The 27519-nt window shown below is 57.9% G+C and overlaps 1 protein-coding gene across 1 annotated transcript; it reads left to right on the forward strand.

The window, feature by feature from the left end:
- Positions 1–260: 260 nt before the first annotated feature.
- Positions 261–25642, forward strand: FOXK1 (forkhead box K1). Its single transcript, XM_046665339.1, has 9 exons — positions 261–352; positions 510–695; positions 11447–11603; positions 12128–12274; positions 12878–13071; positions 15799–15914; positions 16015–16299; positions 17160–17384; positions 18008–25642. The coding sequence occupies exons 1-9, from the start codon at positions 276–278 to the stop codon at positions 18283–18285; spliced, it is 1665 nt and encodes a 554-aa protein (XP_046521295.1). The 5' UTR covers positions 261–275; the 3' UTR covers positions 18286–25642.
- Positions 25643–27519: the final 1877 nt, after the last annotated feature.

Consider the following 27519-nt stretch of genomic DNA (forward strand, 5'->3'; position numbering starts at 1 on the left):
CCTGAGCACAGCACTGCTTGTGAAGCCAGACCTTCAACCCCGCCCCCAGCGCTCCCCTCGGGGCTCCTACCACACGCCCATGGGTGGTACTGTGCTCTGTCGTGCGGCAGCTGCCTTCTGTCTTCTGGGTGGCGTGAGCGTCTGTCTCTAAAATCGCTGCAGACACGGTGACCGTGGCATTTTGGTTCTCCGTGAGGTGGTGGAGCCCACGTGGGTCTTGCAGCCACGATCCTGGCAGACAGGAAGTAGCTGTCTGTCTGGAACCTCTGTTGGAGATGACGTCGTCAGTGTCTGTGGGGATGTGTATGTCTGTTCTGTTCACGTGCGCGGTGAAAGGAAAACTGGTGTCAGGGTTAGTCCGTATCCTAATGAAAGCATAAGAAAGACGATTTGGGCACCTCTGCACCACAGAGTGATCCCGAGAGTAGAGTTACGTGATTACAGTGACTTAGGTGGACTAGAACGTTCCTTGTCTGAATGTTGGCTTTCTGCTCTTCCCTCGGTTGCAGGTGCACTTTCCGGTTCCCCAGCACGGCCATAAAGATCCAGTTCACCTCGCTGTACCACCAGGAGGAGGCCCCGGCCTCCCCACTCCGGCCGCTGTACCCGCACATCTCCCCGCTGAAGATCCACATTCCGGAGCCGGACCTCCGGAGCCTGGTCAGCCCTGTCCCCTCCCCGACCGGCACCATCAGGTGAGCGGCCTGTCCCCGGGCCACCCGGAGCGCTTGCCACACGATTTCCTCTGCCACCCGGGGCCCTGTGCTCTGGCAGTTTGCGAAAGAGGAAGACGATAGAGAAGTTCTGCGTTCTTTACAGTATTAGATGTGTTTCTGGAAAATCGCACGTGAATGGAAATTTTGAAACTATTTTAAGTGCATCAGGGGACCTGACTACTTAAATAAAGTCTCTGGAGGGTTCTCTTACAAAGCGAAGAGTCGCTACCTCATGAGTCATTTTTACGGCTTGAAAGTGTATGTATTAGGGCCTTTTAAACCAAGCACAGGGATGATGTTTTTAAGACATTGAAAATATTTTAAAGTAATGTTTGTATGCCGGAATTTAGCGAACTGTGTTTTTCTAAACTTTATTTGTGGAAATTCTTCGTGAAGTTTTAGAAATTAATCAAGACTTTGAAGAAAGGGAAGTCCTCGAACTTTCTCGTCCTTGGCAAGTTACACAGACATGACAAGGCCCTGGGGGAGGCTGCAGGTGGAAATCTTGCTAGAGAGCCGCCTAAAAGTGGCTCGTTGGGCTGTCGGCTCTCAGCGGCACGAGCACTTCTGGCGACAGCCATTCTGCCTCTGTACACAGGAGTCATGTGCCGCCTTCCTGTTTTGTCCTAAAGCATGTTGAAAAGACGTGTATTAGAGAGTCAAGATTTAATGAATTTTAAAATAGTGGACTGCTTCACTAGGGACATTTTTAAACGAAACTGGCTTTTTCTCTTTGCTGCTTGCGTGTGGCCCTGAAGATGCACTGGGGCCACCAGTGGGTTTGGCGCTGGCGCCTTGGTTTCTGCTACGGCACCGGCAGCTTCCACCGTGGCTTGTGTCAGCCCAGTGGCAAAGGCAGATCACGTCTTAATATTGTTAGGATGATAGTTTTGACCTCACCCACCCCTGAAAGATGCCTGGGATTCTCAGGGCTCCGTCTGTGAACCACGCTTGGGGAACCGCTGCTCTGGCCGAGCTGGGGTTCTGCTGTCACTACGGTCTCCTCTGCATGTGAGATACACTCCCTTCTCTTGCCAGCCAGCCATCCTCTGGTAGTCACTGTTTTTGAGCCTTTTAGTGGTTTACATGTGGATGCCACGTTGGTTGCCTTTGCATAGTAATCAGTGTCTCAGGTGCACCTGTCGGTTTCCAGCCGTGACGTGTCGGCTGCGAGCTGGGGGTCCCTCACGCTGAGCTGCTTGGAGTTGGCTTCCTGCTGGGCAGGGACGAGGTGTCCTCTTACCGAGAGAAAGTTCGGGCACAGCACTGAAATGGCATGGCCCCTGATGCAGGCTGGGCTCTGAGTGCTGCTTCTGGGCGTATTTCCAGTTAGCGGGAGAACGGGGGGCCGGTGGGCAGCCTCTTGGGCCCTGGCTTCCTCGTCGGTGAGGCCAGCACGCTGGTGTCCTAGTTCTTGGTGGTGACGATGCTGAGTGGTGGCCCCCTGAGAGCCTCGTGGTTCTGGACCCCATGCCTCGTCAGCTCTGTCCTCGCTGTTCCATTCAGTCCTTGCAGCTTCTGAGACACTATTTCTTCCTGAGCGTGTCTCAGACTTCTAACAGCGGCTCTGTTCTCGAGCCCAGGGTTTAGCATGTTCTCAGTGCTTGCTCGGACGTCTCACCTGGATCAAGACGTGAGTGCTTGTGTGAGTTCACAGTCAAGTCAAGCTGTGAAAGTGCTCTTACGTCCCGTCATGTCTGTATCGTTTATACACAGATGAAAAATTATATGTAGTGAAACAGTGTAGCCACTTTGGACAAGAGTCTGGCAGTTCCTCAGAATGTTAGAGGGCAACCACATGGGTCTCTACTCACGGGGTCCTAAGGTCCAGTGAAAAACTTGTACCCGAGGTGTGATGGCAGCACTGTTCACAACCGCCCAAACGTGGAGATGACTCAGATGCCCATCAGCTGACGAGTGCGTAAATAGCACGTGGAGTGTCCTTACAGTGGAATATTATTTGGTCATAAAAAAGAAAGTATGGACACCTGGTACAACGTAGATGACCCTTGAAAACATCATGCAAAGTGAAAGAAACCAGACACAAAAGACACCACATGGTATGAGTCATTGATAGGAAAAGTCCAGAAAGGCAAATCTGTAGAGAAAGAAAGTAGGTGAGTGGTTCCCAGGGCGGTTAAAGGGAGGGGCTGCTCACCGTTATGGGGTTTCTTTCTGGGGTGAGGAAAATGTTCTAGAATTACGTAGCAGTGATGGTTACAAGCTCTGTGAATACCCTAAACCCACTGAACTGTGCACTCTAAATGGGGGAATTCTGTAGTGTGTGCATCGGACGTCAGTGACGCTGGTAGACAGCTGTCCTGTCCGCACACCTTCCTCCAGGAGCTCCTTCGGGCAGCTGCGGGAGCACAGCCAGTGTTCTCCCCGGGGCGTGTCCTGTGCCGTGTGGGGTGGGCAGCGAGGGGCCGTCCAGGCCAGTGGGCCAAAGCAGGCGGTCCCTTTAGACCGCCATGGGATTCTTAGTAATCAGTTTATAATCCAGCCAAATAGACCCTCTTTAAGAAAGCAAAATGTTTTGGTTTGTACCTGGAGAGCTTCATAAAATAATTGTATTTCCCAGGAGTATTCCAATTAAAAATAGGGGCCAACTGGTTAAGCTATTCAAGCAAAGCTTTGCGTGTTGAAGCTGCTCTTGTGTTAGGGGAGAGGCCGTGGCCCGGAAAGCAGGTCAGAAGAGAGTTCTTACTGAGCAGAGCGGAGCAGGTGCTGAGGGCGCGGTTCTCAGAAGTCAGTGCTGGGGTGAGTGTGGTGGAGACGTGGCCCCGTGGTTTATGTTTAACTCGCTCTTGGCTGGGGTTGGCCATTTGGGGGGCACTGGTCCCCCTGCGTCCTCTCCTTTGAGGCTGCCCGGGAGGGGCTGGCTTCTTGTTTTCATCTGGGAGAATATTTGCGGAGAAAGTAGTGACTTTGGGACTGGCTCTTGCCTTTTGGCCCTTGATTAAGTGTCGCAGAGAAAGCGTTTCTGTTTATATCCGTTTCTGTGAGCCCTGTGGAATTCAATTGAGTGTCAGAAACCTCAGAGGCCCTTGAGGTTTTGCTTGCGAGATCCTTCTCCTCTGGGCCCCGTGGCGCGGCGAGGTGGAGCCCACGTGTTTACAAACAGCCCCTTGCTCTCCTCCGGAGGGGAGGCGTGGGGTGCAGGGCCCTTTGTGAGGAAGGCGGCCGAGGGCACCCCCTGCTCCTGACTTGGTGGAGGCCTCTCGGCGGCTTGCCCTGGGAGCCCGGTTCCTCCGGCACCCCACCCTGAGCCCCGTCCCCTCCAAGACGCCCGGAGTGGCTGTACCTCCCGCCAGCTGCCTGCTCTCTCTGTTGCGGGTTCCGTTTCCCCTGGTGGCCAGGCCAAGGTGTGTGAGGGGTGTGGTTGGTTTTTTTTAAAGTTGGGTGGTTTTTTTGGCCCTGAAGTACTCCACCCGGAAAATGAATGAACTCTCTTTGAAATGAATTTTGCTACCTAAAGCAACGTTTTGTCCACCTTTTTTTTTTTTTTTTCATTTTGCAAAGAAGTGTTTTTAGGAAAGAAGAAATTGGTTAATCATTTTCTGGATTTTACAAAAACAGAGACCCGTCTAAACAGCTCTCCTTAGAGCTGGAGTTTTAAGAAAACTGCTGAACTGAACCAGAAAAATGGCACGGCACAGAAAGAGAGTAGCTAATTTTAAGCAACAGCAAGGTTTGAGAAGCTGTTTCTTTAAGGAGACTTGTCTTGATTTTGCCAGTGTAGAGATCAGAAACGAAAGTAATTTGTTTTATGACATCTGGCACAGGTTAGCAGAACGTTGTATAAAAGAAAAATTGGGCAACTGACTTCAGAATCGAAGCCCCTTGCCGCCCTGGTCTCGAGGCTCGGCCCTGCCTGGCTGCAGGACGGAGCCAGCCCTGGCGCGTCCGTGTTCCGTCGCGTTACCTGTCTTTTGAGTTTGGAAGTTATTGGATCTGCGTTAGAACTAGGTGCTTCTGTTTTTCTGGCAAACTTTGGATCCTTCCTTAAGCGTGCGCATCCTGCTTCGGCGTCCCAGCCCCGCCCCACAGGAGTGTGACTCCCCGAGGGGCCGTCCTGCAGAGCAGGGCCCTTGGCTGGTGGAGGAGCGTCATCAGTGGTGGGTCACCTGGGGGCTGTCTTCCCTTCCCACACCTGTCCCTGTGACCTCACACCCCCAGCCCCACCCGCACCCACGGGGTCCCTTTCCCCATCTGAAAACTTCAGAGAAACAGAGTTGGTTCATCCTACAGGCAGGTGGGGCCTCCATGTCCTTTCTCCTTTCCTTTCTGCGTGAGTCCGTGCTGGGGTGTTTTTTGGCTCTAAAATGTTGGAAGTTGTCTGAAGCTTGTGCTTAAGTTCTTCTCCAGCCGGGTGGCCGTTTCCGGTTCTCAGACACATCTCAGGGGCGCTGGGAAGGATCATGTTAGTGTTTTCTGGGTGTGCCTTCTGGGCGGCGCCCGGCCGTGTGCAGCCGGCCTGTTGTGCTGCTGTGGTGTGAGCACGTGGCTGCCCCGGAGAGCCCGTCCCAGATCCCACATGGGTTCCGATTCGGATTTGGATTCGGCAGCAGCAGGACCTGATGGGGTGGCTGGAGGGCAGCCTCTGAGGGAGGCGCGGGGGGCAGGCGAGTCTGCTGCTTGTTTTTCCAGCAGGAAAATGCTTTTTAGAAACTAGCGAATCTTTTAGAATAGGTTCCCAGGATTTCACAACCTTGCATTTGTCTCACCAGAGCACAGACGTTCTTTAAGATAAAGCTAAGAAGCTGGCCTCTGAATTTCCTTTCCCTGTTCTTTTACTGTCTTCAGATTACAGAAATGCTAAATATGCGTGATACAAAATTCACGTATTTCAGAGAATGAAGTCCCCACAGGGACACCCTGGAGATGAGTCCGCGTGGTGCGTCTTGCCGTGAGCCTTCCTTGTCTAACAGCTGTTGTCACCGGTTACTCCTCCCAGAGGGGCCACAGAGTTCCTGCTGTCCTGCGCCTGGCGGTTGTCGCCTTCCACGGTGCCCTAGGCGCCCTTCCGCGTCACTGCGTCTTCAGTGGCTGCGTGGTGGCCTGGCGCGTGGCCGGGTCGCAGTGTTCACTGACTCGCTCCGGGCCGCACGGCCACCCTCCCCACCCCCCCCACCGTGTGTCACGCTCACGAGCAGAGCCCAGACCCTTGCTGCAGGCCAGGGCACGCTGGGGCTGAAGCTGCCTCTCCGAAACGTCTACACGTTTTATGCCGAGGCGATAGGATTCTCAGATTTGGTTGTTTGTTTAAAATATGCTCTTTAGGGTCATGAGCCACAAGATTCTAAGAACAACAGTGAAAATAGACGCCGTTAGTGAGGAGGGCCGGCCTGTGCCGAGGGCTGGAGGGCCATCCGTCGTTCGGTCTCCCCAGCAGCCCTGTGGGGCGGGACGCTGCACCCCCTCTCACAGTGAGGAATCTGAGGCTTGGAGAGAGTGATGCTGCCCAGCGGGTCGTGTAAGCCGGCCGAGCGATGGTTCAGCGGGTGCCCACGGCGGTGGTGGCAGCGCTGGTTCGTTCCATCTGTGTTGTTAGAAAGTCTGCTTTTATCCTAGGGGGTTGCCGCCGAGACCGGCCTCCAGCCCTGCCCTCTGCACGCTGTGCGCGGCTTCCTGGGGGCCTGAGCTGGAGCCTTCCCGCCTCGCCCCCTCCTGGGGTTACAGCGGAGCCTCCTTTATTCCCGCTGTGACGCCTGTCCCAGCGCTGGCCGCTTCCTCTGTGGCACCGGCTGTTCTCCCCAGGGGTTCTCACCACCCTTCCCTACGTTTGGCTCGCTCTCCATGCGCCTGGGCCGCACACCCAGCCCTCTACCCGGTGTGAGTGGCCTGTCCATCGCTTGCACCTTTCCTGGGACGACCTTCCTCTGGAGCCCAGGCCTCCTGCTGCCTGGCCCAGGTCTGGGACGCCTCTGACCTGGCCTCGTCTTCCCCCCGCCCTGGGACTTCCCTCTCTCGACTCCCGTGGCCTCTGTCCTGACCTGCTGCTTTTACTGGAGGACATCCAGCTGCTTCCTGGGAGGAAGGGTCCAGGAGACGGTAGCTTTTAGAAAATTTATCCATGCCTGAAAATTACCGTTATTCTCCAGTCAGCCAGAATGATGGTTTTCCTGGGTAGGGAATTCCAGGTGGGAAACGTTTTTCCCTCAAAACTGGTGTCGCTTTCTGGCTTCAAGTGTTGCTCTGGAGAAGCTGGATGCCCCCAACTCCTCCTTCTCTTGGGTGTGAGGTCCCCCTCGGGGGGCGCATCCCTCTCGGGCGCCCTCGGCCCGTCTCCACACCAGGCTGGGGAGGGGTCCTTTCCGTCCGTTGGGCTGTGTGTTCCACGGGCCCCTTCAGTCTGCAGACCCCTTCCCTACCTTCTGGCGAGTCGTCCCCTTCTTTCCGTGGCCACGTTCCCCTCCCAGCTCCTGCCTCGTCCCACCTCCTCCCTCCGCCGTCCGCCCTCCTCTCATCTGCTTTCTGGGACTTTCTCCAGTCCCTCCTTCCACCCTTCATTGAACTTTTATTTCTCCTCTTTTTGCAAAATTTTAAGAGCGTTTCCTTATCTCTGAATGTGCTTTCAGTATCTACTGTCTTGTAGACGCCCTCTCCTTCCCTCTCGGGGGGAGCACGCTGTGTCGCCGTCTTCGTCCCCTCCCAAGCCCGGGGCGGCTCCTCGGGGCTGCGTGTGGCTGTGTGTCCGGCTGGCTGCTCGTGTTTAAGATGAGGTCCTACGTTCTTCAGTAAAACTGGGGAAAGCTATGAGGTGAGCCCGTAAGTTCACGAAAACGGCCTTTCGAATAAGAAATTCTGTGTACTTTAACTGAAGCATTCATTTTCTAGAATAAAAAGATCTTGATTTTCAAAAGAAATTCAAAAGGCGTTGATGAAAAACAGAAATACTATTTATCTCTGTGTCGTCATCAAGAGTATAATCTTCAGCCTGAAAAGTCTCTCAAAAAGTCAGCTCAACTGCCATCCCATTAAGGAGCTAATTATATTTTTCAACTGAAAATTAATGATCTCATTAAAATCTCCATAACACCCCCCAAAAAAGCCTTGCTGGGGCCCTGCTGTCCAGCGTGTGGACTTGCCCCTGACCTGCTCCCCCGGCACCTCCCCTTGGTCCCCTGCAGAGGCAGGCCCCACGGCTCTGTGGTGAGACCTGGGAATGGGGCGGGGAGGGGACCAGGCCACGTCTCACAGACGTCAGCCCCCGTGCCTGGGCAGACCCCCATTCCCACTCCATTTCAGGCTGTGAGGTCCGCATTCCGGGTGCCGGCGTGGGAGGGAGGTGACCAGAGGCTCACCCATCTGTTGTCCTGTGGCCCCAGGACACCTTCAGGGTCCTGCTCCCATCCCAGGGCAGAGCCAGGTGAGCAGGCGGTCTGAGCGGGCTGTCGAGGGCCCAGCGGGGGCCGGGGGCAATCTGGGGGTCATGGAAAAGGCTCCAGGGACAGACTGGCTGGCCCGGCGGTGGGCTTGGGCCTTTTGTCAGGTTTGTTTTGTCCGCTTGCATTCTTGCCGTTGTAGTAGGACCTGGGAACGCTTTCTCCTGCCAGGCTGTTCCTTCTTTACAGTGTTGTAAACATAGGCTGCAGTCTTACTGCCAGCTGCGTCTTGGACCGTCCCAGAAGTCACGTTCTAGGCCTGGGCTGTCACGGGTTTGTCCTGGCAGGACAACGGCCCAAATCTGGAGCAGCCGCTGGCAGGATGGGCCGACCGCAAGCAGTCGCCGCTCATGACCTTAAAGTCTTTCTCGCCTGAAGCGGAAACGACTTAGGAATTGCCTTTCCATAAAAGGGGAGGAATCAGTGACTCCTGGTCTGAAGTGCACGTTCAGCCGCTTTTCCACTTTTAATCTCAAGTCGGGAAGAACGGGCGGTTGTTCCTGTGACATCTGGTGGGCGTGGCTGTTCGGCCTCTGCTGCTCTGCCGCGTCCCCGAATTCTGACCCCCCACCTGGGCAGTGGGGACCCCGACCCCGCAGTGAGCAGAATTCTCCGTTTCCTCACGTGAAGCCTGGCCTCCCAGGAGGGCCCCAGCCTGTCTTCTCTCTCCGTCCCCTCCAGAGATAGACGTGTGTGTGTTTGTACTGTGAGGCTTTTCCCAGTTTTCCTAATTGTCAGGAGTTTTCCCAGGAGAAGGATAAAACTGTGGTGTTGGACACCGAGTGTCCTGGTCCGTTTCCCGGGTGGGGCCTTGCCTTCGAGCCCCAATGCCCCGTCCCTCCGCCCGCCCCCCAGGCCCGGCTGTGCGTTTTCCAACACGAAGACCTTCTGCTTACGAGGCAGGGAGCTCTCCTCCTTCCCCCGAGGGAGGTGCACCATCTGGGCGCCAGGGTCCGGGCACAGCCCAGGGGACGGCTGGATGGGGTTATGGGGAAGCTGGCTGCTCTGAGGCTGGAGAGGCCCTGTGTGCAGACGTCGCTCCCCCAGGACAGGCCCGCTGGGCAGGCTCTGGGGGTCATGGGCCGTGACTGTCCTGTCCCTGCCGAGCTTCAGCAGAGACGGATGGTCAGCACGAGGTGCCCACGGTGGAAAGTGGTGCAGAGGCCCCCACCCCTCTGCGCGTCTGTGAGCCAGCTTTCTGAGCCCATGTGTTATTCCCACGTGACATCAGGCTGGCGGGGGGGCGGCAGCCTGTTCTCTGGATTTTGCCTTCCGAGGCTTGGATGTCAGTTTTCTGTCGTCTTTGACAAAATCTCCACTTGGGACGCACAGCAGGCGCCGGTGCCTGTGCCCGGAAGGGGTCATCTGTCGCCCGCACAGTAGCGGCACCATCAGTCCCACGCAGGTCACAGCCCGCCGACACCTGGCTGGACTCGACGGTTTCCCCGACAAGCCCTGCACCCCCGTCTCCACACGCACCGGGGCCTTCCCGCCCCGTCTCCGGCAGGTTGTGTGTTTCTGGGGCTGGTTCTCGGCCCCTGTGGCCCCGAGTCAGGCGTGGTGTTGCAGTTTATTTGTGGTTGAGTCCAGAAGGGCGTTGAGTGTCTGGAAGTTGAGTGGGTGGACAGGGCTGCTGTTGTGCTGGCGCATTCTGCAGCCTGGCGTCCTCGGGACGAGCCCTCGCGGCAGCCTTGGGCGCCCCCTGTACCGCAGCCTCGTCCCAGTGCCTGGCGTTTGGTCCCGAGTGGGTGCGTTTGAAAAGCCTTGTTTTGAATGTGTGAACACGTTCCTGCTAAGGTCCTTTCTGGCCCCTCCCACCTGCCTTTAGAAGCTTGGGTTTTGTATATTTGCTTCAGTTAAATTCAGAAAAAGCTGCCTCTGTTCCGTTTCCTGCCCCTGACAGGCTCTTTGATGGCTGTCGATTAAAGTTTCTGTGCTCACAGGCCTCCCTTCCTCCCGCCCTGTGGAAGGAGCCTGGCGGAGGGAGCACAGGCGTCCCCGGGCCGGAGCCCTCCGATGCTCGGCGGCTCACGCGGGCTCACTGCTGAGCAGGGGTGGGGACCCGCAGCTGAGTTTATCGTTAAGACCAACTGCCAGGTTCCTCTCAGTCGGTGTTCTGTTTTCCCGTTCGGCCCTTGCTGCCTTCAGTGACTATTTCTTGAGCGCCTCCTATGTGCCGCAGACGGTCCACCGTCAGAGGGGACCAGCATGTCAACCAGTGGCTGCCATCCTCGGCCTACGAGAGGAGGAAGGGGCCCCGTGCATGTGTCCAGAAAGGGGCACAGGGGGTGACGCTTGAGCATGAGTTGTGGGGACTTGAGAGCGTCTTGCTATTTGGACAGTGTCCAGGCGGGGGACCCGGACAGAGCTGGGAGGAAGCAGGAGTGTGTGAAGCGTGAGAGGACTGTGGCCTTCTGGAGGCTTCCGGCTGGGGGCACTCTCATGGAGGCGGGGCCTCTGTTCCCCCACCCTGTCCCCGACTGTAGGGAGGTGTGACGCAGGCAGGCTGGCCTCGGCACTCTTGGGGAACGTGGCAGGAGGGGGACCCGTGATTCCGCGGGAGGCAAGGGAGCCCGGGCTCCGGTCAGCTCCTGGCAGGGCCTCTGACCTGGCTCTGTGACCCCCTCGAGGGCTTCCGCTGGTTTTCTCTGAGTATTTTGTAGTAGGGTGAATTTTCAGAATCGAGTTTTGATGTGGTTGGAGAAGCTTGCTGACAGAGGAAACGGGCCACCGTGCTGGGGAGCCGAGCCGGGGCAGGGGTGGAGGCAGAGACCCCACGGGCTGAGGCCCGGGACCTGGGAGCCCCGAGGAAGGAGCTGTGGATGTCTCCAGCCCACGCCTGTGGGTGCACTTTCTTCTGTGGGTTGTCACTGCGGCCGGGAGAGAGACGAGGGCGCGTGAGCCGTCACAGTGGAAGGGGGCCCCCCCGGGCTGCTTGCCTCCAGCAGGCACAGAGCTGGCTCTGCCCCCGCTGCCCCGCCTGCTGTCACGGCGCCATCGTGTGGCCAAGTGGGCACTCCACAGCAGCCGCGCTCGGGGTGTGCGGCCGGGAAGGGTGGCCGCCCGGCTGCAGTGCGACCTGCCCGGCAGGGCCCCAGCTCCCTGCTGCGAGCAGAGATGGCCCTTGTCCCAGCCTTGGTCGTGGACACTGTAATTCTCGTTATCTGGGTGCACCTGGTCCGTCCTTGTAAAAGGTCGACGCGGTGTCATGATGACGTAGAAGAGAGGAGTGTCATGTGTTGCTCTGGCCCCTGCATTGTGCAGGTAGGTCCTGAGACCTGTCCTCCGTGAAGCTCTCCTCTTCAGGGTCATGAACTGAGGACGTGTCCTTTCTCTCTGCAGTGTTCCCAACTCCTGCCCGGCCAGTCCACGTGGAGCCGGGTCCTCCGGCTACCGCTTTGTGCAGAACGTGACCTCGGACCTGCAGCTGGCAGCAGAGTTCGCCGCGAAGGCCGCCTCGGAGCAGCAGGCAGACACATCCGGAGGGGACAGCCCCAAGGTCTCAGCCCTCGCAGCACACTGGGTCGAGTGGGGACGGGGTGTGGGGCAGAGCCGGGACTCCAGGGAGCGTGGCAGGCGTGGAGATGAGCTGCACCTGGGGGGACCTCCCCCGCCTGGACGGGACAGCCGCCCATCCCGCTCTCCGCCTCCCTCCCATTGCTCCTCTCCGTCTGCTGGGGACAGAACGGTTCAGAGAGTTTTAATTATAGTCTTCGAGAAGAATGACAGGTTTTCCCCTGAAACCTTGTGTCTTAGTTCATGCCCATCTAACTGTTTTTAAATCAGTTTGTCGGGGAGGTAAGAAATTTCAGAATTAAATTACGATGAAAACCTGATTTGTGCTTCCCACGAGGCAGAAGCGGCCATTGCTGGAGTAGTGCAGGCACGTGGCCGTCCCGGGGCCAATTCAAGGAGACGTACGATTAATCTGTCGTCCCCGTGAGAGGGTTTTCTGCATCAGGAGGTGGCCTGTGGGTGGACTGGCCTCGAGCTGACGCCGGTCGTCGGGCGCTCTCTCCCCAGGATGAGTCGAAGCCGCCGTACTCGTACGCGCAGCTCATCGTGCAGGCCATCTCCTCGGCGCAGGACAGGCAGCTGACACTCAGCGGGATCTACGCGCACATCACCAGGCATTACCCTTACTACCGGACGGCCGACAAGGGCTGGCAGGTGAGGCCGCGCCCCGAGACCGGCTCCGAGGGCGGGGAGCAGCAGGCGCGTCCCTTCCTTTAAGAGGACAGAGGGGCATGGGCTGTTTTCCGCGGTGAGCTGCCGGGTAGCTAAAGACAGCTGCAGCCGCCCCACAGCAAGAAGTGGGAAGAGTGATCCGTCTGCAGCTTACTGTGCATTACAGTATTACGCCGACGTGGAGACAGTGTCCATGTCATTCACGGGTGGAAGTCCACATGTGGAGACTGTGTGTTTCGTCTTTGACAGGATCATGAGACCTCTTTCTGTGTGAGGCTCACTGATATCTATCGTGCCCATTTGTTTTCTCTGTAGTTAGTGTTCCCATTTGCTAGTTGATTCAATACAAGTGTTGAACTCAGCGTGCCGTAGACTGTGCTGAGCTCTGATAGGAAGAATGACCACTGTGCCTTTGCACGTCCCCAGTAAAGCACAGCCACTTCGCCACCCTCGGAGAGCCCTCGCTGCCATGAGCAGCCTCCATGGTCACCTTCAGTCTTGGGTCCATTGCGTTCAGATCTGGGGCGGGTTCGGGTTTGTTTTCTGATTTGCTAATAATCGGTGCCTCTCTCCGCTTGCCTGCAGAATTCTATCCGACACAACCTCTCTCTGAACCGTTACTTTATTAAAGTCCCGCGCTCCCAGGAGGAGCCCGGGAAGGGGTCGTTCTGGCGAATAGACCCTGCCTCAGAAGCCAAGCTCGTGGAACAGGCCTTCCGGAAGCGCAGGCAGAGGGGCGTCTCCTGCTTCCGCACCCCCTTTGGGCCTCTGTCGTCCAGGTGAGCCCCTGTCTGCTCCTCAGTCGGAGGCCCGGCTCCCCAGCGTCCACGTTCACAGCAGTAGCTTTGGCACTTCGAACCCTTGCCACGTTTTTTGAGCACAGCGAGCTCTGTCCCAGAACGTCTGTGAGAGGCTGTCGACGTGCGTGTGGCGGTGGGAACGGAATCCAAAGTCAGGGAGGAGTCGGATGGGTTATGGTTCACAGCAATGCTCGTGGAAGCACACTCTCTGTCGGAGGGTCCGAGGGACCCCCTGCATAGTCGTCCTCTTCCCTGACGGGGTGTGTGTCTGGGAAGGGACAGGCGGAGGGTGTCCCTTTGTCATGCAGAAAGCTGATGTTGGGGTGTGGCCTCCACCTGCCCCCACGTGGGGCCGAGCAGCCTCCCCGTCACCAGCAGCACCAGCTGCCCGCTGGTCAAGGCCCCTCCTGCTCCCGTCAGTCATGGCCAGCGAGGTCTGGCCGGGACTGGAGAGGCCCGGTGGTCTTGCCAAGGTCCCCGATCTCGGGGAGCAGGTGGGCGAGGAGATGGAAAGAGGTGCAGAAATGCTTCTGCCTGGAGGGAAACAGTGGCACCTGAAGCGTCCACCTTGCAGTTGGATTTCAGACGTGATGACGTGAAAGGCCGCTCAAATGGTCGGGAATTAACTTCTGGAGCGGGGTCTGTGGGGTGATCCTCAGTTTCTAATCAAAGCAGAGACCAGAACACAGGTGGAGTGGTCCTGTCGGTAAGATAGGAATCCAGACAGCGTTTTAACATCACTTGGAATCTTTCCTCTGGGCTCAGATTTTCCAGAACACCATGTTACTTCAACAGGAACGTGGAGAGAAGTTTCATTAAACTGTCAGTTTGCTAGGGCTGCAGTGACAAAGTACCACGAATTTGGTGGCTTAAGTGACAGATGTTTCTCTTGCGGTTCTGGAGCCAGAAGTCTGAGTTCGAGGTGGCGGCCAGTTCCCTCTGGAGGCTGCGAGGGCTAGTGTGCTCCCGGCCTCTGTCCTCGCCTCTGGGGCTTGCTGGCAGTCTTTGGAGTCCTGTGGCTTGTCAGGGCATCACCCCAACCTCTGCTCCCTCTTCTCGTGGCGTTCGCCCTGTGCGTGTCTCTTTGTCCAAATCTCCCGTTTTTATGAGGACACCAGTGACTGAATTAGGGCCCACGCTACTGACTTCATCTGACTTGATCACCTCGGTAATGACCCTCTTTCCAAAGAAGGTCCCCTCCTGGGGCACTGGAGCTTGGGGCCCCAACGTGTCTTTGTGGCGACACAGTTCACCCCGTACCAGTGACCAACACCGTTTTTCCCTTGCAGACCAGCCCGTCCGCTATTGGGGAATAGGCCCCGGGGCTCGCTTTGTGTGCGAGGAGTGTCTGTATGGAGTGTCTGTAAGGAGCACAAGGTGGGCCCCTCGTCACAGCCCCTTGGAGCTGGGGGCTCCCATCTGGTGCTTCGTAGAATTTGCAAGGAGGAATGGAGAAGGAAACCTCAGGCCAGCAGAACGTGTCGCCGAAACTCGGGGGCGGGCCATGTCCTCGGGGGCACAGGGACTGTCTGGTCTCCAGAGCCTGGATTCATTTGGGTCAAGATGGTGGGGGTGCGTGTGTTGGGAGCAGGAGGTGGGTAAGACACAGGACCAGTTCGGTAGAGCAAAGCCAGGTGAGAGAGGCACTGACAGGCGTTGAAGTCCTGGGGTGAGCATTAGGGCCGTCCCGGAGTCCAGGACTGGGCAGTGAGCTGTTCGCTGCTCATTTGAGCATCGGGACAAGCAGACAGGGACTGGAGGCCTGGGTGGAGGCAGACGCGCGAGCGGACAGGTCGGGGGAGCAGTAGGTGAGACCCAGAGCCCAGGAGGGCAGAGGGAGCCGGTCTCTGGTCTCTGCGTGGAGACCAGGGACTCTGCAGCCCCAGGGCCAGCGGAGGGAGACGGCGTGCCCTGCACGGGGGCGCTGGAGCACTGGTCGTAAAGCAAAAGGAAGACCCCGTCCCCCAGCTGCGTCTCGGCGGCCCCGGCTCCCTGCCTCTGTTGGTCTGTGTTGACCCCATCTCTGTTCAGCGGTGCAGGGTGACTGTGTGTCCCCGTGTCACTCGTGCATCTTTGACAGTGCCCTGAGAGCTGGTTCTGTTTGCGGGACTGTGCGTCTCGACTCTGCGCAGCCGGTGCCGGGCTCATGCTCCCTGTCGGGAGCTGGACAAGGATGCCGTGTTTAGGTCCAGTGGTGACGGAAGCGGCAGGCTTCCGGATGGTTACTCGGGCAGGATGCGCACCTGTGCTCCCGGAGCGCGCCTTGCTCTCTAAGGGATAGATTTATCCTGGGGGGTTTGTGCTCGTCCTGCAGAAGCTTGTTTTGAACATAGGAGACCGAGCCACTCTCCTGGGAGACCGGCTGGTCCCTTCAGGAGGCGAATGCTCTCAAGTGTGGCTTTGCTGGGAGGCCGCAGGTAACGCAGCCTTTTCCCGTTTACTGGAGTCCGTCTGCTGGGGCGACGCGACGTGTGTCAGCTGTCGCTGTGGGAATGTTAGTGTTGGAAACCCCTCCTGAGGACAGAGAGGAGCCTCAGGAGAAGTCGAGCAAGGGCAGCCCGCGGGATGTGGGGTAAGGGCATCCGAGGGTTGCTGAGCCCTTCCGTTTCCTGGCCTCTGTGCTCACCACCGCGTGCTTTCTCTCCCTTTCTTTAGGAGCGCTCCAGCCTCACCCACTCACCCTGGGCTAATGTCCCCTCGTTCTAGTGGCCTGCAGACCCCAGAGTGCCTGTCTCGGGAGGGCTCGCCCATTCCTCACGACCCTGACTTTGGGTCAAAGCTAGCGTCTGTCCCCGAGTATCGGTATTCCCAGAGCGCACCCGGTAAGCAGGGTTCTGGCCTTTGGCCCCGCGTGGCCGACTCAGACTCGGGCGCTGGATGGGCGCAGGCCGGGTGCTCAGTGGTCGCGCTCCTTCTCTGCAGGCTCCCCCGTCAGCGCCCAGCCCGTGATCATGGCCGTGCCTCCCCGACCACCCAGTTTAGTGGCCAAGCCCGTCGCCTACATGCCAGCTTCCATAGTGACGGCACAGCAGCCCTCTGGCCACGCCATCCACGTCGTGCAGCAGGCCCCCCCTGTGACCATGCTCAGGGTGGTCACCACCTCTGCCAGCTCTGCCAACGGATACATCCTCGCCAGTCAGGCCCCGGCAGGGGGCGCCCACGAGGCGGCGGGCACAGCCGTGTTGGACCTGGGCAGTGAGGCGAGAGGTAACGGAGCCGTGCGGGGCCCAACTGGGACTGTGTGGCCATTGGCCTCCAGAAAGGAGAGCCGTCAGCCTGGGCCACGGGGCTCTGGAGCCCGGGTGTGGGGACACAGGCCGTCTCTGGGGGCCGATGGCCCTCAGCTGCTCCCTCTCCCTCCTGCTGCCTATTTTCCGGGGGGCGTGTCCTTTGAATCGGCGCTGATTATCCTCTGTGCAACAGCAGCTCCAGTGCGCAGAGCCCCGCATCCCGTGGAGTTAGGCTGGGGGCTGCCCCAGTTTGGGGAGGGTGATTCCTCTCAAGCCCCCAGGGAGGAGTCCTTAGAAACCATTTTAAGTAAAAAATAGTTGTAAATTCCTAAGTTAGAAATCTGGATCCCAGGGAATTGATGGAGTAAACACTGAAAACGCACCCAGAACTGTCGAAGACCCTGTGAAGGCAGGAGCTCTTCTGAATTGGGCAGCGTCTCCTGCATCTTACTGCCCACTGTTGGCGATCTTGGCAGTGATTTCCCCTTTTAATGCTGTCCTCGTGACAAGTGTATGTCGCCGAGAGAAAACTGAGCTGTGGCTACACATGCAGATCGTTTCCTTCCAGATAATACGTTTTCTTCCTTAGGGTAAATGTGGGTTGGTTAAAGGTTCAAGGTATTTACGTGGTTCTCTAAAACCGTATTAATCATTTTTCTCTTGTTTCAAACTATATTTTGTCAGTGGGATCTTTCTTTTGAGAGCCAGTGTTTTTCCCAGTGTTGATGCTTAAAAACCAAGGTCCCCTTTTCCCCCCAGCGGACATAGCACTGAGGCGTGAGTGGACCTGAACGGTGGCTGAGGCAGAGTGGGGTCTCACACGCTTTCTTCCTCTAGGCTTGGAAGAGAAACCCACCATTGCGTTTGCCACCATCCCTGCTGCCAGCCGAGTGATCCAGACGGTGGCTAGCCAGATGGCCCCCGGGGTCCCCGGACACACGGTTACCATTCTTCAGCCAGCCACACCGGTGACCATCGGGCAGCACCATCTTCCGGTCCGGGCCGTGACTCAGAACGGCAAGCACGCCGTCCCCACAAATAGCTTAGCCGGCAGCACTTACGGTGAGGCCCCGCCCGACCTCAACCCGTGGTTCAGTCCGCAGTCAGTGCAACGTGAGGATGTTTTTCCCGTTAATCCAGTGGGTCAGTCAGTTTGTTGAGCGCCCACCAGGCACTGTGATGCTCTGAGGAGAAAGGCAAGTCCCCAGGCCCAGGGCTGACACCACAGGATGAGACGAGAGGCCACAGGGGAGGTAAAAGAGGCCTCAGAGTCCCGGGAGGGACTGTGGGCATCGGTTCAAGCGGGTGGGTCTCCGTTCCCAGTCGCTGGGCGGGAGGTGAGGCTGGAGCCCTCGGGACGTCTAGAGGGATCCACACACACAAGCAACAGCGGGAGGAGATCAGGGACGGAGGCCCCGTGGGTGGAGAGCAGGCCGGGGTCAGGGAGGGCGTGGCGCACGGGAGGCACAGCCACGAAAGGAGGGCCAGCTGGGGTGGGAGCTGGCGAGGGGCGGGCGCCCAGGGGCTTCTGGCCAGCTTTACGCAGCGGTGCCAGGTGTGCTGGGAGCCGGCTTCCTGTGTCGTGGATTTAGCCCTTGGGGAGCGATTGTGGCCTGTATTCAGAACAAGTCGATGCCGGTCCTACGCGGTTTCCCAACGTAAATCTCTTTTTCCTCCCTTCCTAGCCCTCACGAGCCCCCTGCAGCTCCTCGCGGCCCAAGCCAGTTCGTCCACTCCGGTGGTGGTCACCCGGGTGTGCGAGGTGGGGCCCGAGGAGCCGGCAGTGGCAGCAGCCACCACCACCGCCACCCCAACCACCACAGCCACCGCCACCACCTCTGCCTCTTCCACTGGGGAGCCTGAGGTCAAAAGGTCCCGAGTGGAGGAGCCCCTCGGGACTGTGACCGCACAGGCCGGGGTGATCACGGCTGCCGGCCCGCAGGGGCCCGGAACCGGGGAGTGAAGGCGCCTGCTGTAGGAGGAGTGGGACACACGCCCTAAGGAATTCTGGAGCTGAACCGTGATGCTGCCATCGCTGCCGCTCGGGGACCGTTCCGAGAAAGCTGAAGCACGGTGCCAAACGGCCAGGACGGCCTCCGTCTGCCTGCGCCCGACACACTGATCCTCCTTGTCACTCTCTCTCCTGCCCCTGCTATGGTTCACTGAAAACACATAAACCAGTTCAGACAGCTGATTGTATGATTCTGGGAGTTGTTTGTTTCTGTCTCCTCCGCCCTCAGCACCGCCTTCCTCCAGGCCTGTGTCAAGGGCGTGGGGAGAAGGGCAGCTCAGCGTCTCAAGGAACGTGTCCCCGGCAGACCGGCCACGAGCAGGAGCCAGGCTTCCAAGCAGCCTTCGCCCCGGAGGACCGGACAGAAACGCAGCCGCGGACACACCGGCCCTCCGAGGGCGAGGCCGGGGTGGGGCACATCCTGTCTGTGATGGGTGGGAGTGGGCGACAGAAGAGAAGGGCAAGAACTGCCGACTCCGGACTGGCAAGAACTGCCGACTCCGGACTGTTCTGGGGCCTCTTCTTCCAGCCAGTGACACAAAGTATCTGCATTAATGGGGGGGGAGGGGTGGGCGTGGGGTCTGGTTTGGCGTCAGACCTCGGGTCTTGCTTGTTTTGTTGAAACGTGAAATTCAGGCTTAATCGTCATCTGAGACAAACACAGACGGGATCACCTGTTTCTGAGGTTTTCTCCTGTAGACGGTTGACAACTGCGGGTGTCTGGGCTGCTCGCTGGCATTAATCCCCCGGGAGAGTAAGTCTGCTGCCTTGTCTGTTAACTTCAAGAAAGATGGATGGCTTCCTGGATCGAGCCTCGAGGCAGAAGTTTGGATGAAAGAGAGTCGAGAGACTGCAGCGCCGCTGGCCGCGCCTGGACCGCGTGGCCTTGGGAAATCGGGCCCCCGGGGCTCGAGGTGGGAGGAGGTTGCCGACCCAATGGGAGGACGTTCACACATGTGTTGCTCTGAAAACAGCAAAGGGCGAAGCCTGTGTCCCCTGTGGTCCTGGTGTCCTGGTGCTGGTGGACACCATGGGACACGCAGCGCTGAGCGCCAGCCGTTCACACCGCTCTTCTCCCCAAGCTTTCTTCACCACCCCAGAGTCACCTCCTGTGTCAGTTGGAACCATCTCTTCTGCCCACAGCCCTGGGGCTCTGGGGTCGTCCGCAGCAGCTGGGGCGGGCCTCCCCTCCGTGAGCCCAGCCCTTGCTGACTCAGTGGGTCTCGCTGTGACATGGTGAGAGTCGAGGGTGGCAACTCCAGGCAAGTGGCAGCAGCCCCCCCAAGAAGGGACCCCTGCACCTGCAGACGCCCTGTGCACTCTGCACCATCACCAGAGCAGGAAGCGAGCCTGAGCTGGCTGGCCTATAGCCCAGTTTGCGGGTCAGAATTAGTCCTTTAGCTTCTCTCGAGAACATTCTCAGGAAATGGTAAGTGCGTCTCTGAAAAGTGACTTTACACTTGGCTGCACACCCTGGCATTGGTTCTCCTGGCGGTGGACACAGCTACAAACAACAGCAGGCTCTACCTGGAGCTCCGGAAGTCCCAGGGGCAATGGTCGTCTCCTTAGAAATAGCCTGTCCTCAGCATTAGTCTCCTACCAGCAAAGCTGCTTGCTCTTCCCTGAGCCTTGATGGCGGTGCCCCCGAGCGAGCCACTGCTCCCTTGACGCCCCCCAGAGGAAAAGCAGACGGCCTCCCCAGGCCGGGGCCTGGCTGCAGAGAGCTGGCTCAGGAGGCGAGGGAACCTTGAACAGGATTTCGAGGCAGTGCAGGCAAGACTGGGCACACGTGACCCGGCTGCAGCTAGAGGTATTCAGAGGCCAGGCGGATGTGAGGAGCTCCGTCATGCTGCCCCGGTTGTCCCCAGGCGCTGCCCCCACCATCAGTCACTCCTCCTGCCTGGACCAGGGAAATACTGTTCTGGTTTTCTTTCAGCCCCGAACCAGTTGTTTCTATGGCACTAAACCCTCAGTGGGAAATATGCTCTTTTGTGACGCGCGTGCCTGTCGCCCTCGATGAGGTTGCAGAGAGCTGGGCAGGGGGTGTCACAGCGAGGTGGGCCGTCCTCGGGTGTGGTCACCCTGCTGGTGATGAGAAGTCACGCTCATTCCACGTTGACGTTTTCTGTTACCTTATGTAAACTTTCTTCCTGAGGGTCTGGTGTGTGCGTGGCTGGGAGAGAGAATGAGTGAGTTGGGCCGAGGCAGCCCACGTGCGCCGACAGCCTCCAGGTCCCCGTTGCTTCTTTCCCTGCCTGCTGCGGTCACTCGTTCTCAGGGCTGCACGTGGCTCCTTCAGGGGGTGATTGCGTTTACTCGGGGACCGTCAGGTTTGCCTCCTTGAGACAGCGGCGGCATCTGCAGAGAACAAGCACAGGACACTTGGCCACAGAGTAGTGTCAGCTCTTTGCCTCTCCTTTCTCTCTATGGTCAGTCTGGCTCTGGCCCTCTGCTTTCCTGACTCCCAAGATGCTCTGGGTTCTGTCCGTCTTCAGCGATGCTCCCACTGCACAGGCAGTGGTGCAGGGAGCAGGGAGTAGAGAGGTGGACGCATGGAACCAGGAGGAGAGAATGTCGATGGGTGGCATTCTGCCACGTGGAGAGCTTGTGCCTTGTCAGTTCCCGCTGGGACTGAGAAGGGGCCCCATGGGGCAGCTCAAGGCAAGCAGGGGAGGGCTCAGCCTTGGGGGAACCGCCACTTGGTTCACCAGCGCTGAGCGTCTGGATGGGGTTTTGGTCATCTGACCAGACGGCATGCCTGGCTTGTGCCAGAACTTGTCTGGGGACAGGTAGGCAAAGGCACAGGAATAGCCAGTGCCCGAGACAGACGCACATCGCAGCCGGGAAGGTCGCCCGCCACCCTCAGGGCCAGCCAAGTGATGGTCTCCCTCTAAACTCGCCCCCAGAAGCGGGAGTGCCAGACCGGAATTGACCAGTGAACTGCAGCCATCAGAGTCCAGTGGCCTGTGATCTGCCACAGCATCGATTGTAGAGGTTGGGCTGACTCCAGCCGCGGTGGGGAGAAGCAGAAATAACTCAGCCTGGCATGATGCTAGTGTCGCTGCAGCCTCGGGTACGAGACCTCCTCTCTGGTCACCTAGGGCTCAGGTCTGCATGATGAGATCAGCCAGGCCGAGAGATGCTGGCGGTGGGCCGGGCCTGCCTCTGTTCTGACACAGCGTGCTCAGCCCGTGCTGGCGGCTGCTCCCTCTCCGTCCAGGTTCCCGGTCTGCCTCCTGCTTGACCCGTCAGCACTTTCACCAGCACCAAACGCAGAAAAGCACGCTCTGCATAGAAAGGAAGTCACAAAATAACTATTTTTAGATAGTTGAGCATTTCCCACCAAGACAATTTAGTGTAATGTTGGAAGTGAGAAGCATTGTACCCAAGGGCTCGCTAGCTACTAGGACTGCCCTTGGCTCCGTGGCACTTTCTGCTGTGCTGACGTCAGACCTCGGCCAGTGTCGCACGGAGCAGCGAACGGAGCAGCGAACAGAGCAGTGGAGGAGACAGAACCCAGGCCAGGGGGGCGGGGTTGGGTCGTGGTGCCCGGTTGTCAACCGTCTGCCTTTCTTTCTCTGCAGAAGCCGTCCAGGGTCACGTTGGCCCCTGTGGAGGGCCGAGGGTCAGTGATGTAGGGCCTGTGAGGGGCTCAAGTGGACTGTCCCTCTGCCCCCTTCCTTTAAAATCACAACTTGAAAACAGGTATGTGCCAGACCGGCCCCTGGTCCTGGGACGCGGTCCTCAGACTCGCTCCGCTGACACTCTGGGGCGCCCGGGCCACTGTGCTGAGAGGCGCCAGGCCGGTGCTGGGGGACCGAGTCCCGCAGGCAGGCACGTGCTCAGGCCACAACCTGTTGGTTTCCCTCTCGGGTCTGGTTGGTTCACATCTGGGATTGCTGTCTGTTTTCTTTTTTCTCCATTTAAGAACCAAGCCAAATAAAAAAGGTGAGAACGGATTTCTGAGTTGCTGAAATGAGTATTCCGTGATTCTCGAGCTGGGAGGGAGTGGCCCTGGTGGAGCTTCACCACGGCCAAGGCTCCGGCCAAGCCTCCTGCTCCCTGGCCTGTGCTCGCGGTCCGGGGGGGAGGTTGGGCTGAGATCCCAGGCGTCGCTCACCTTCCTTCCTTGGACCAGGGATCCGCACGGACCCTCCAGAGGAGTGATCGCCCCGGCGCCCGTGGTGCCCGAGCCTCTGTAGACATCCAGCCCTTCACTGCAGCCCAGAGTCCTCACGGGGAAGCCCGCTTTTGCTTGGAGTCAGTTTCTTACTTTACAGAGACAGACAGCAGACCTCATTTGGAGAAACGAAAGCTGAGTTGACTGTGGGGCAGTGTTAGAGAACGTCCTGGAGAGGGTTCTCCCCGGAGCGTTCGGAGCAAAACCGAGCGCGGCTGGTGCGGGCGAAGGAGCTGCTTTTCTCCAAAGCCTCAGATTCTGCTTTGCCCTCGAGGGCCCTGTCCAGGAGGAGGGACCGTCGCTGTCTCGGGATCCACACCTCACCTCCTCCCCCTCCGAGAGACCAGCTCCCCGAGCACGGGCCGCAGGGTGGCCGCTGCGCGCGTTTCCGTGCTGAGTAAACTGCACTACTTGTTGTAGGTGAGTTACCAAAAAGTGAGCGTGAGACTCTGCCGGCGCAGAGAGCCGCAGCGGCCACATGGAGCTCCGTCCGCGGCGTGGCCACACAGCTGCGCCAGCCCGTGCGACCGGCCACCGCACTCCTAGTTTCGGTTACAGTGAAAGTGAAAGTTACGTGTCCCCACCGCAGCTCGCAAGCCCCCTCTTCATACCTCTGCCTAGAAGCAATATTATTTAATGAGAGCGATTTAAATTATTCAAATGTGCTGCTATGAAGATAGGATTGCCCCTTGGATGGGACCCTCACACGGAGGGAGGCTCTTGGAGGTGAGGGCTGAATGTCACCCAGTTTCTGTCCATTGTTTTCAAACGATTTTCCCGGATTTTATAAGTTCCCTTCATTTTATAAGTTCCTGTCTCGAGGCCTTGTTCTCTGCATTAGAGTTTGTTCGTGTCCAGGACACGGTTCCTTCCATCCGTGCTCGTACTGACGTTGCTGGGGGCGGGGGGGCACGACAGCTACTCCCCGGTTTTCTTTTACTACCAGAAGCTGCTATCTTCGCTGTCAGCCTGGCATTGCTGCTCTGCAGGCTGGCGGGCTGGGCCCGGCTCCGTGGTGGCGCCCTCTGCCTGTGGCCGGTCTGCCCCGTGCCGGCAGCTGGGCGTGTCCCAGCTCGGTTGGTGTGAGGGCTCCTCCTGGAGATGCCCGTGTTGCGTGGATCTGTTGCTTCCTCTGCCCGCCCTCTTGCCCGAGCCCAGGCATCCCAGCTGCTTGGAGCAGTGGGATGTTGCGATACCCCGTGAGCATTGGTTGGAACTGAAATGAAAGAGAGGTCTGTTCACTGACTGTGTACAGGGCAGAAGGAGCGGTCGCTGGCCAAGCTGCCTCTCTACCCTTCAGATGGCCGCAGTCTGCATGGGGCGTCGCTGGCCCAGACTCAGCCCCCCTTTCCCGGGCTCAGGCTGCGGCTCAGCTCTGTTGCTGGAGGACATTCCTCAACCTGCCTCCGGAGCCACGTCCTGAGAGAAGGTCCCCGTGGAGGGGCCAGGCCAGGCCCCTGGCATAGCCAGCGGTGCTGCCTGTTGAGAGGCTGCGCTGGTTTCCCCGGGGCAATGAGAAGGTTCTCCAGGACACCAGGACACTGACCAGAGGGTGAGGTGGGAGCCGTTTTTGTCTGACGAGCCTCACTGTGCCTCCATCACGTCGGGGCCAATGTCTGCACCAGCTGCCCGCGGGAGGGGATCAGACTCGCGTGTGGACAACCAGCCCGGCTCCTGCCCTGAGAGGCGTCCTCCCTGGTGACAGGAGGCCCTCCTGCTGCCTAACCCGCTGGGGGCGACTGAGCAGTCCCCTGCCCCTCTGCCTGCCCCCTGCCCCTTGCCCCCTGCCCCGGGGACCAGCATTTGCGAGGCATCCTCACGCAGCACTGAAATGAAAGCCCTTCTTTGACTCAGTAGCCTCGGGCCTCTTTAGTTCCTTTTCCTCATCCTCCTGGCTGGTGTGGGCTGCTCGGCATTCCAGAAAGCAGTCAAGGAAGCAGCCACTTTATGTCTGTGCGTCTTTCTTTCTCTCCAGAGAGAAACCCCACTCGAAGGATTCCCATCGTTCTTTGCACCTGCTCGTCCTTCTGATAGCACTTGGGACAGTGTCCTGAGCAGAAAACTGGGGCCAGGGAGAGGCGGCACACTGGTTCTTTGCTTTGCTTGACCGGCCGAGCGCGTGCTGCACAGGCCCAGGGCCCGGGGCATCTTCAGGTCACGTCCTCCAGGTTTTCCTCCCCTGCCCGTTCGCTTCCCGAGGTGGCGGAGGAGGTCTTCAAGTCTACTCGCTCACCTTTTGCCCCAACCCAATTACTTTAAGAGTCAAAATAGAATTGGCAGAGTTCTGGCTTTTTATTATTTATTTGGGAATCTTTTTCTGGAATAGTTTGCTCATTTGATTAATCCAAATATTTATTGATGGTTTGCTCTGTGTCAGAAACAGTGAAAAGTGCAGGGGAGGCCAGGCTGCAGAGGGATGTAGCTGTTTGGACCTGCGACATGCCCTGGATTAACGTGTAAATGGCCCGGCGTTGTGAAATGATTGTGTGCTGCTTACGCGAAGAATGTTCTCACCCCAAGTAATAGGACCTGCTCTTCTGAGTTGTCCCCCGGCGTCCCGAGGGGCATCGGGACCTGTGCCCCGACTTCCCGCCGTGTTGGCTGAGCTAGAACGAGGCCCGTGACTCTGAAACGGATTTTTTTTCCCTATATGAAGTTAACTGGCCTAAAGGATGTTAAACTGTGCCTGTGGCCTCGTAAGCTCTTAGCCTCTAAATTTCCGGGTTAACCGGTCCAGGTTTTGGGGTTTCTATAATCAGTAAAAATGGGATTGAAAATCACACATTTTAAGCTTGGCCCTTTCCCTCCTTCCTTTCAAGAAAAGCTTTCTCGATCCTCGTGTACCTTAATTTACACGGTTTGGGTTCTGTTTCAGGCCGGGGGGTCGGGGAGGAGAAAGAGAAGTCTCGTCCCCGATCCTCACTAGCCTCGGCCGCGTTCAGACCCGCGAGCCCCGCGTCTCCCGCCGATTCCCCGTAGCTCGGCGCCCATGAGGGCGTTAAACCCCGTACTGAGATTCCTTCTTTCTTACCCGAGCGATAGATCTTCTGTAAAGATACTTTGGGGGGTGGGTGTCGTTAGGGGGGTGTGTGTGTATGTGCGTGTGTGTATTTTTTTTACAGTGGCTGTCTAAAGTATTTTTCACAATATGTTTAATAATCAGTGCTTTAAAAAGCAGCGGTATCCGATGAAGTGGGAACTGAGGTCCTAGCGCGTTGGGGGTGAAGTTCAGGTCATGTCACCTTGCGGTGTTTTACCTCCCGTGAGTGACATCTGGTCGGCGGGAAACCAGGAAGGACCACGACCAGCCCGGCACGGTGGCGGGAGCCACGTGGAGAAGCTGGCCGGCCTGCGTCTCCACTTCAAGCGGGATACAGTATTTGTTCGTAAGGAGCCATACTTTTTTTTTTTTTTAAAGTTTGAGATCTGAATGTGATTTCTAATTGTATCAGACGTTAATGTTTCAAAGCTATAACAAAGTTTAAAATTTCTACTTTTTGTTTTTCATTTCTTTTAACTGTTCTTTTATCTATTAAACTGTTGTATGTGGATGGGGAAGTTTTGTTTCTCCTCTTAGCATTTGTTTCTATAACCAGAAATAAAATTATATATTACAGAAATGACCCCGGGGCTCTGTGTGGTCCTTGTGAGTGGCTGCTGAGGGACAGACGGACGGGTGGACAGGCGGACGGCCTGGACACTCTACCCCCTGGAGTGGGGGCGCCTGCCCAGGGGCTGACGTCAGGGGAGATGTGCTCTCTCCCATTTGTCCTCGGTTGCCCACGCCAGGGGACAAGCACCTGACGAAGACTCGAGCCGTGGGGCACGGCCGTTTCCCCTGAGTCCCCTGCATCTGAGTGTTTGCAGCTCCAGGGACGTGCACACAGCTCACGGCGGCCCGGATGCAGTGGTGACGAGTGGCGCCTCCCCTGGCTCCTGTGGGGACGTGCATGGCGGCCTTGCTGATTCTCGGTGCTGAGCGGGACGGGGAGGCAGCTGAGCAGAGGGGGCCGGGCCTGGACCCGGGGGTCAGACAGACCTGGGGTCCAAGTCCAGCCGGGGGCACCCTGACCTGCAGGAAGCTGCGTTTCTGCGTCTGCACAACGGGCAGCCCGCCTCACAGAGCGTCCCATGGATTGAGTGACATGGTGCATGTCAGGTCCTCCTCTTAGGTGCCCGCGGGTTTATAAGCAGGTCACCGTGCGAACGCCTGTGCGTTTCTGCTGCAGACGACCTCTGACTGGGGCTTAATGACAGTGGTGTTTGTCACAAGCACATCTTCCGTCAAGGTCCTGTAGCGTTTGTGCGTGTGACCTGTCACCTCATTCAGCCACGGGACTCACCCGCCATCACGAGGCTGGCACTCGTCCTCACTGCCCTTCACGTCCCTCCCCCTCCGCCGGAAGAGGCCACCTGTGAGCCTGAACACACCACGGATGCCTCGTAGTTTGCGATCTTATAGCCAAATAGCCAGCAAGAGTGAGAATAGCGAGTTTCGGGAGCTACAGTGGCTAGTTAGCATCTTTTTTAAATGTTTAGTTTTGTTTTTGATTAAGACAACCATTTCTCACCAGCAAGACCTGAAAATAACATTTTATACAAATGTAACTTTTGTAAGAAACAGTCAAATGTTACCCTTGGTGACAGCACTAGGGGCGTGAGTGGGGCGGGAGAGAGAGAGAGAGAATGGTCCCTCGCCCACAGTTGGGTTCTCAGGAAAAGTGGAACCGCCCTGTGAAGCTGGGAATGCACCAGAGCGAAGCACATGCGTGTCCCACCAAAAGGCAGACGTGCATCACAGCTGTGTTCATCGTTGCCCAGCCTTGGGAAACAAACCGCATATTCATCCACAGTGGAGCGGATAAACTGTGGGAACTGCACGCTGGCCTGCACAGCCCCGGACACGGCCATACGAGAACCGCTCCGGCACCACAGCCCGGATGGCGCTCACGGGCCTGAGGCCGCGCGAAGAGCCGGCAGAGGCGGCCACACTGGCTTCTATTTGT

The sequence above is a fragment of the Equus quagga genome, chromosome 7, assembly GCF_021613505.1.
Source record: "Equus quagga isolate Etosha38 chromosome 7, UCLA_HA_Equagga_1.0, whole genome shotgun sequence".
Lineage (NCBI taxonomy): Eukaryota > Metazoa > Chordata > Mammalia > Perissodactyla > Equidae > Equus > Equus quagga.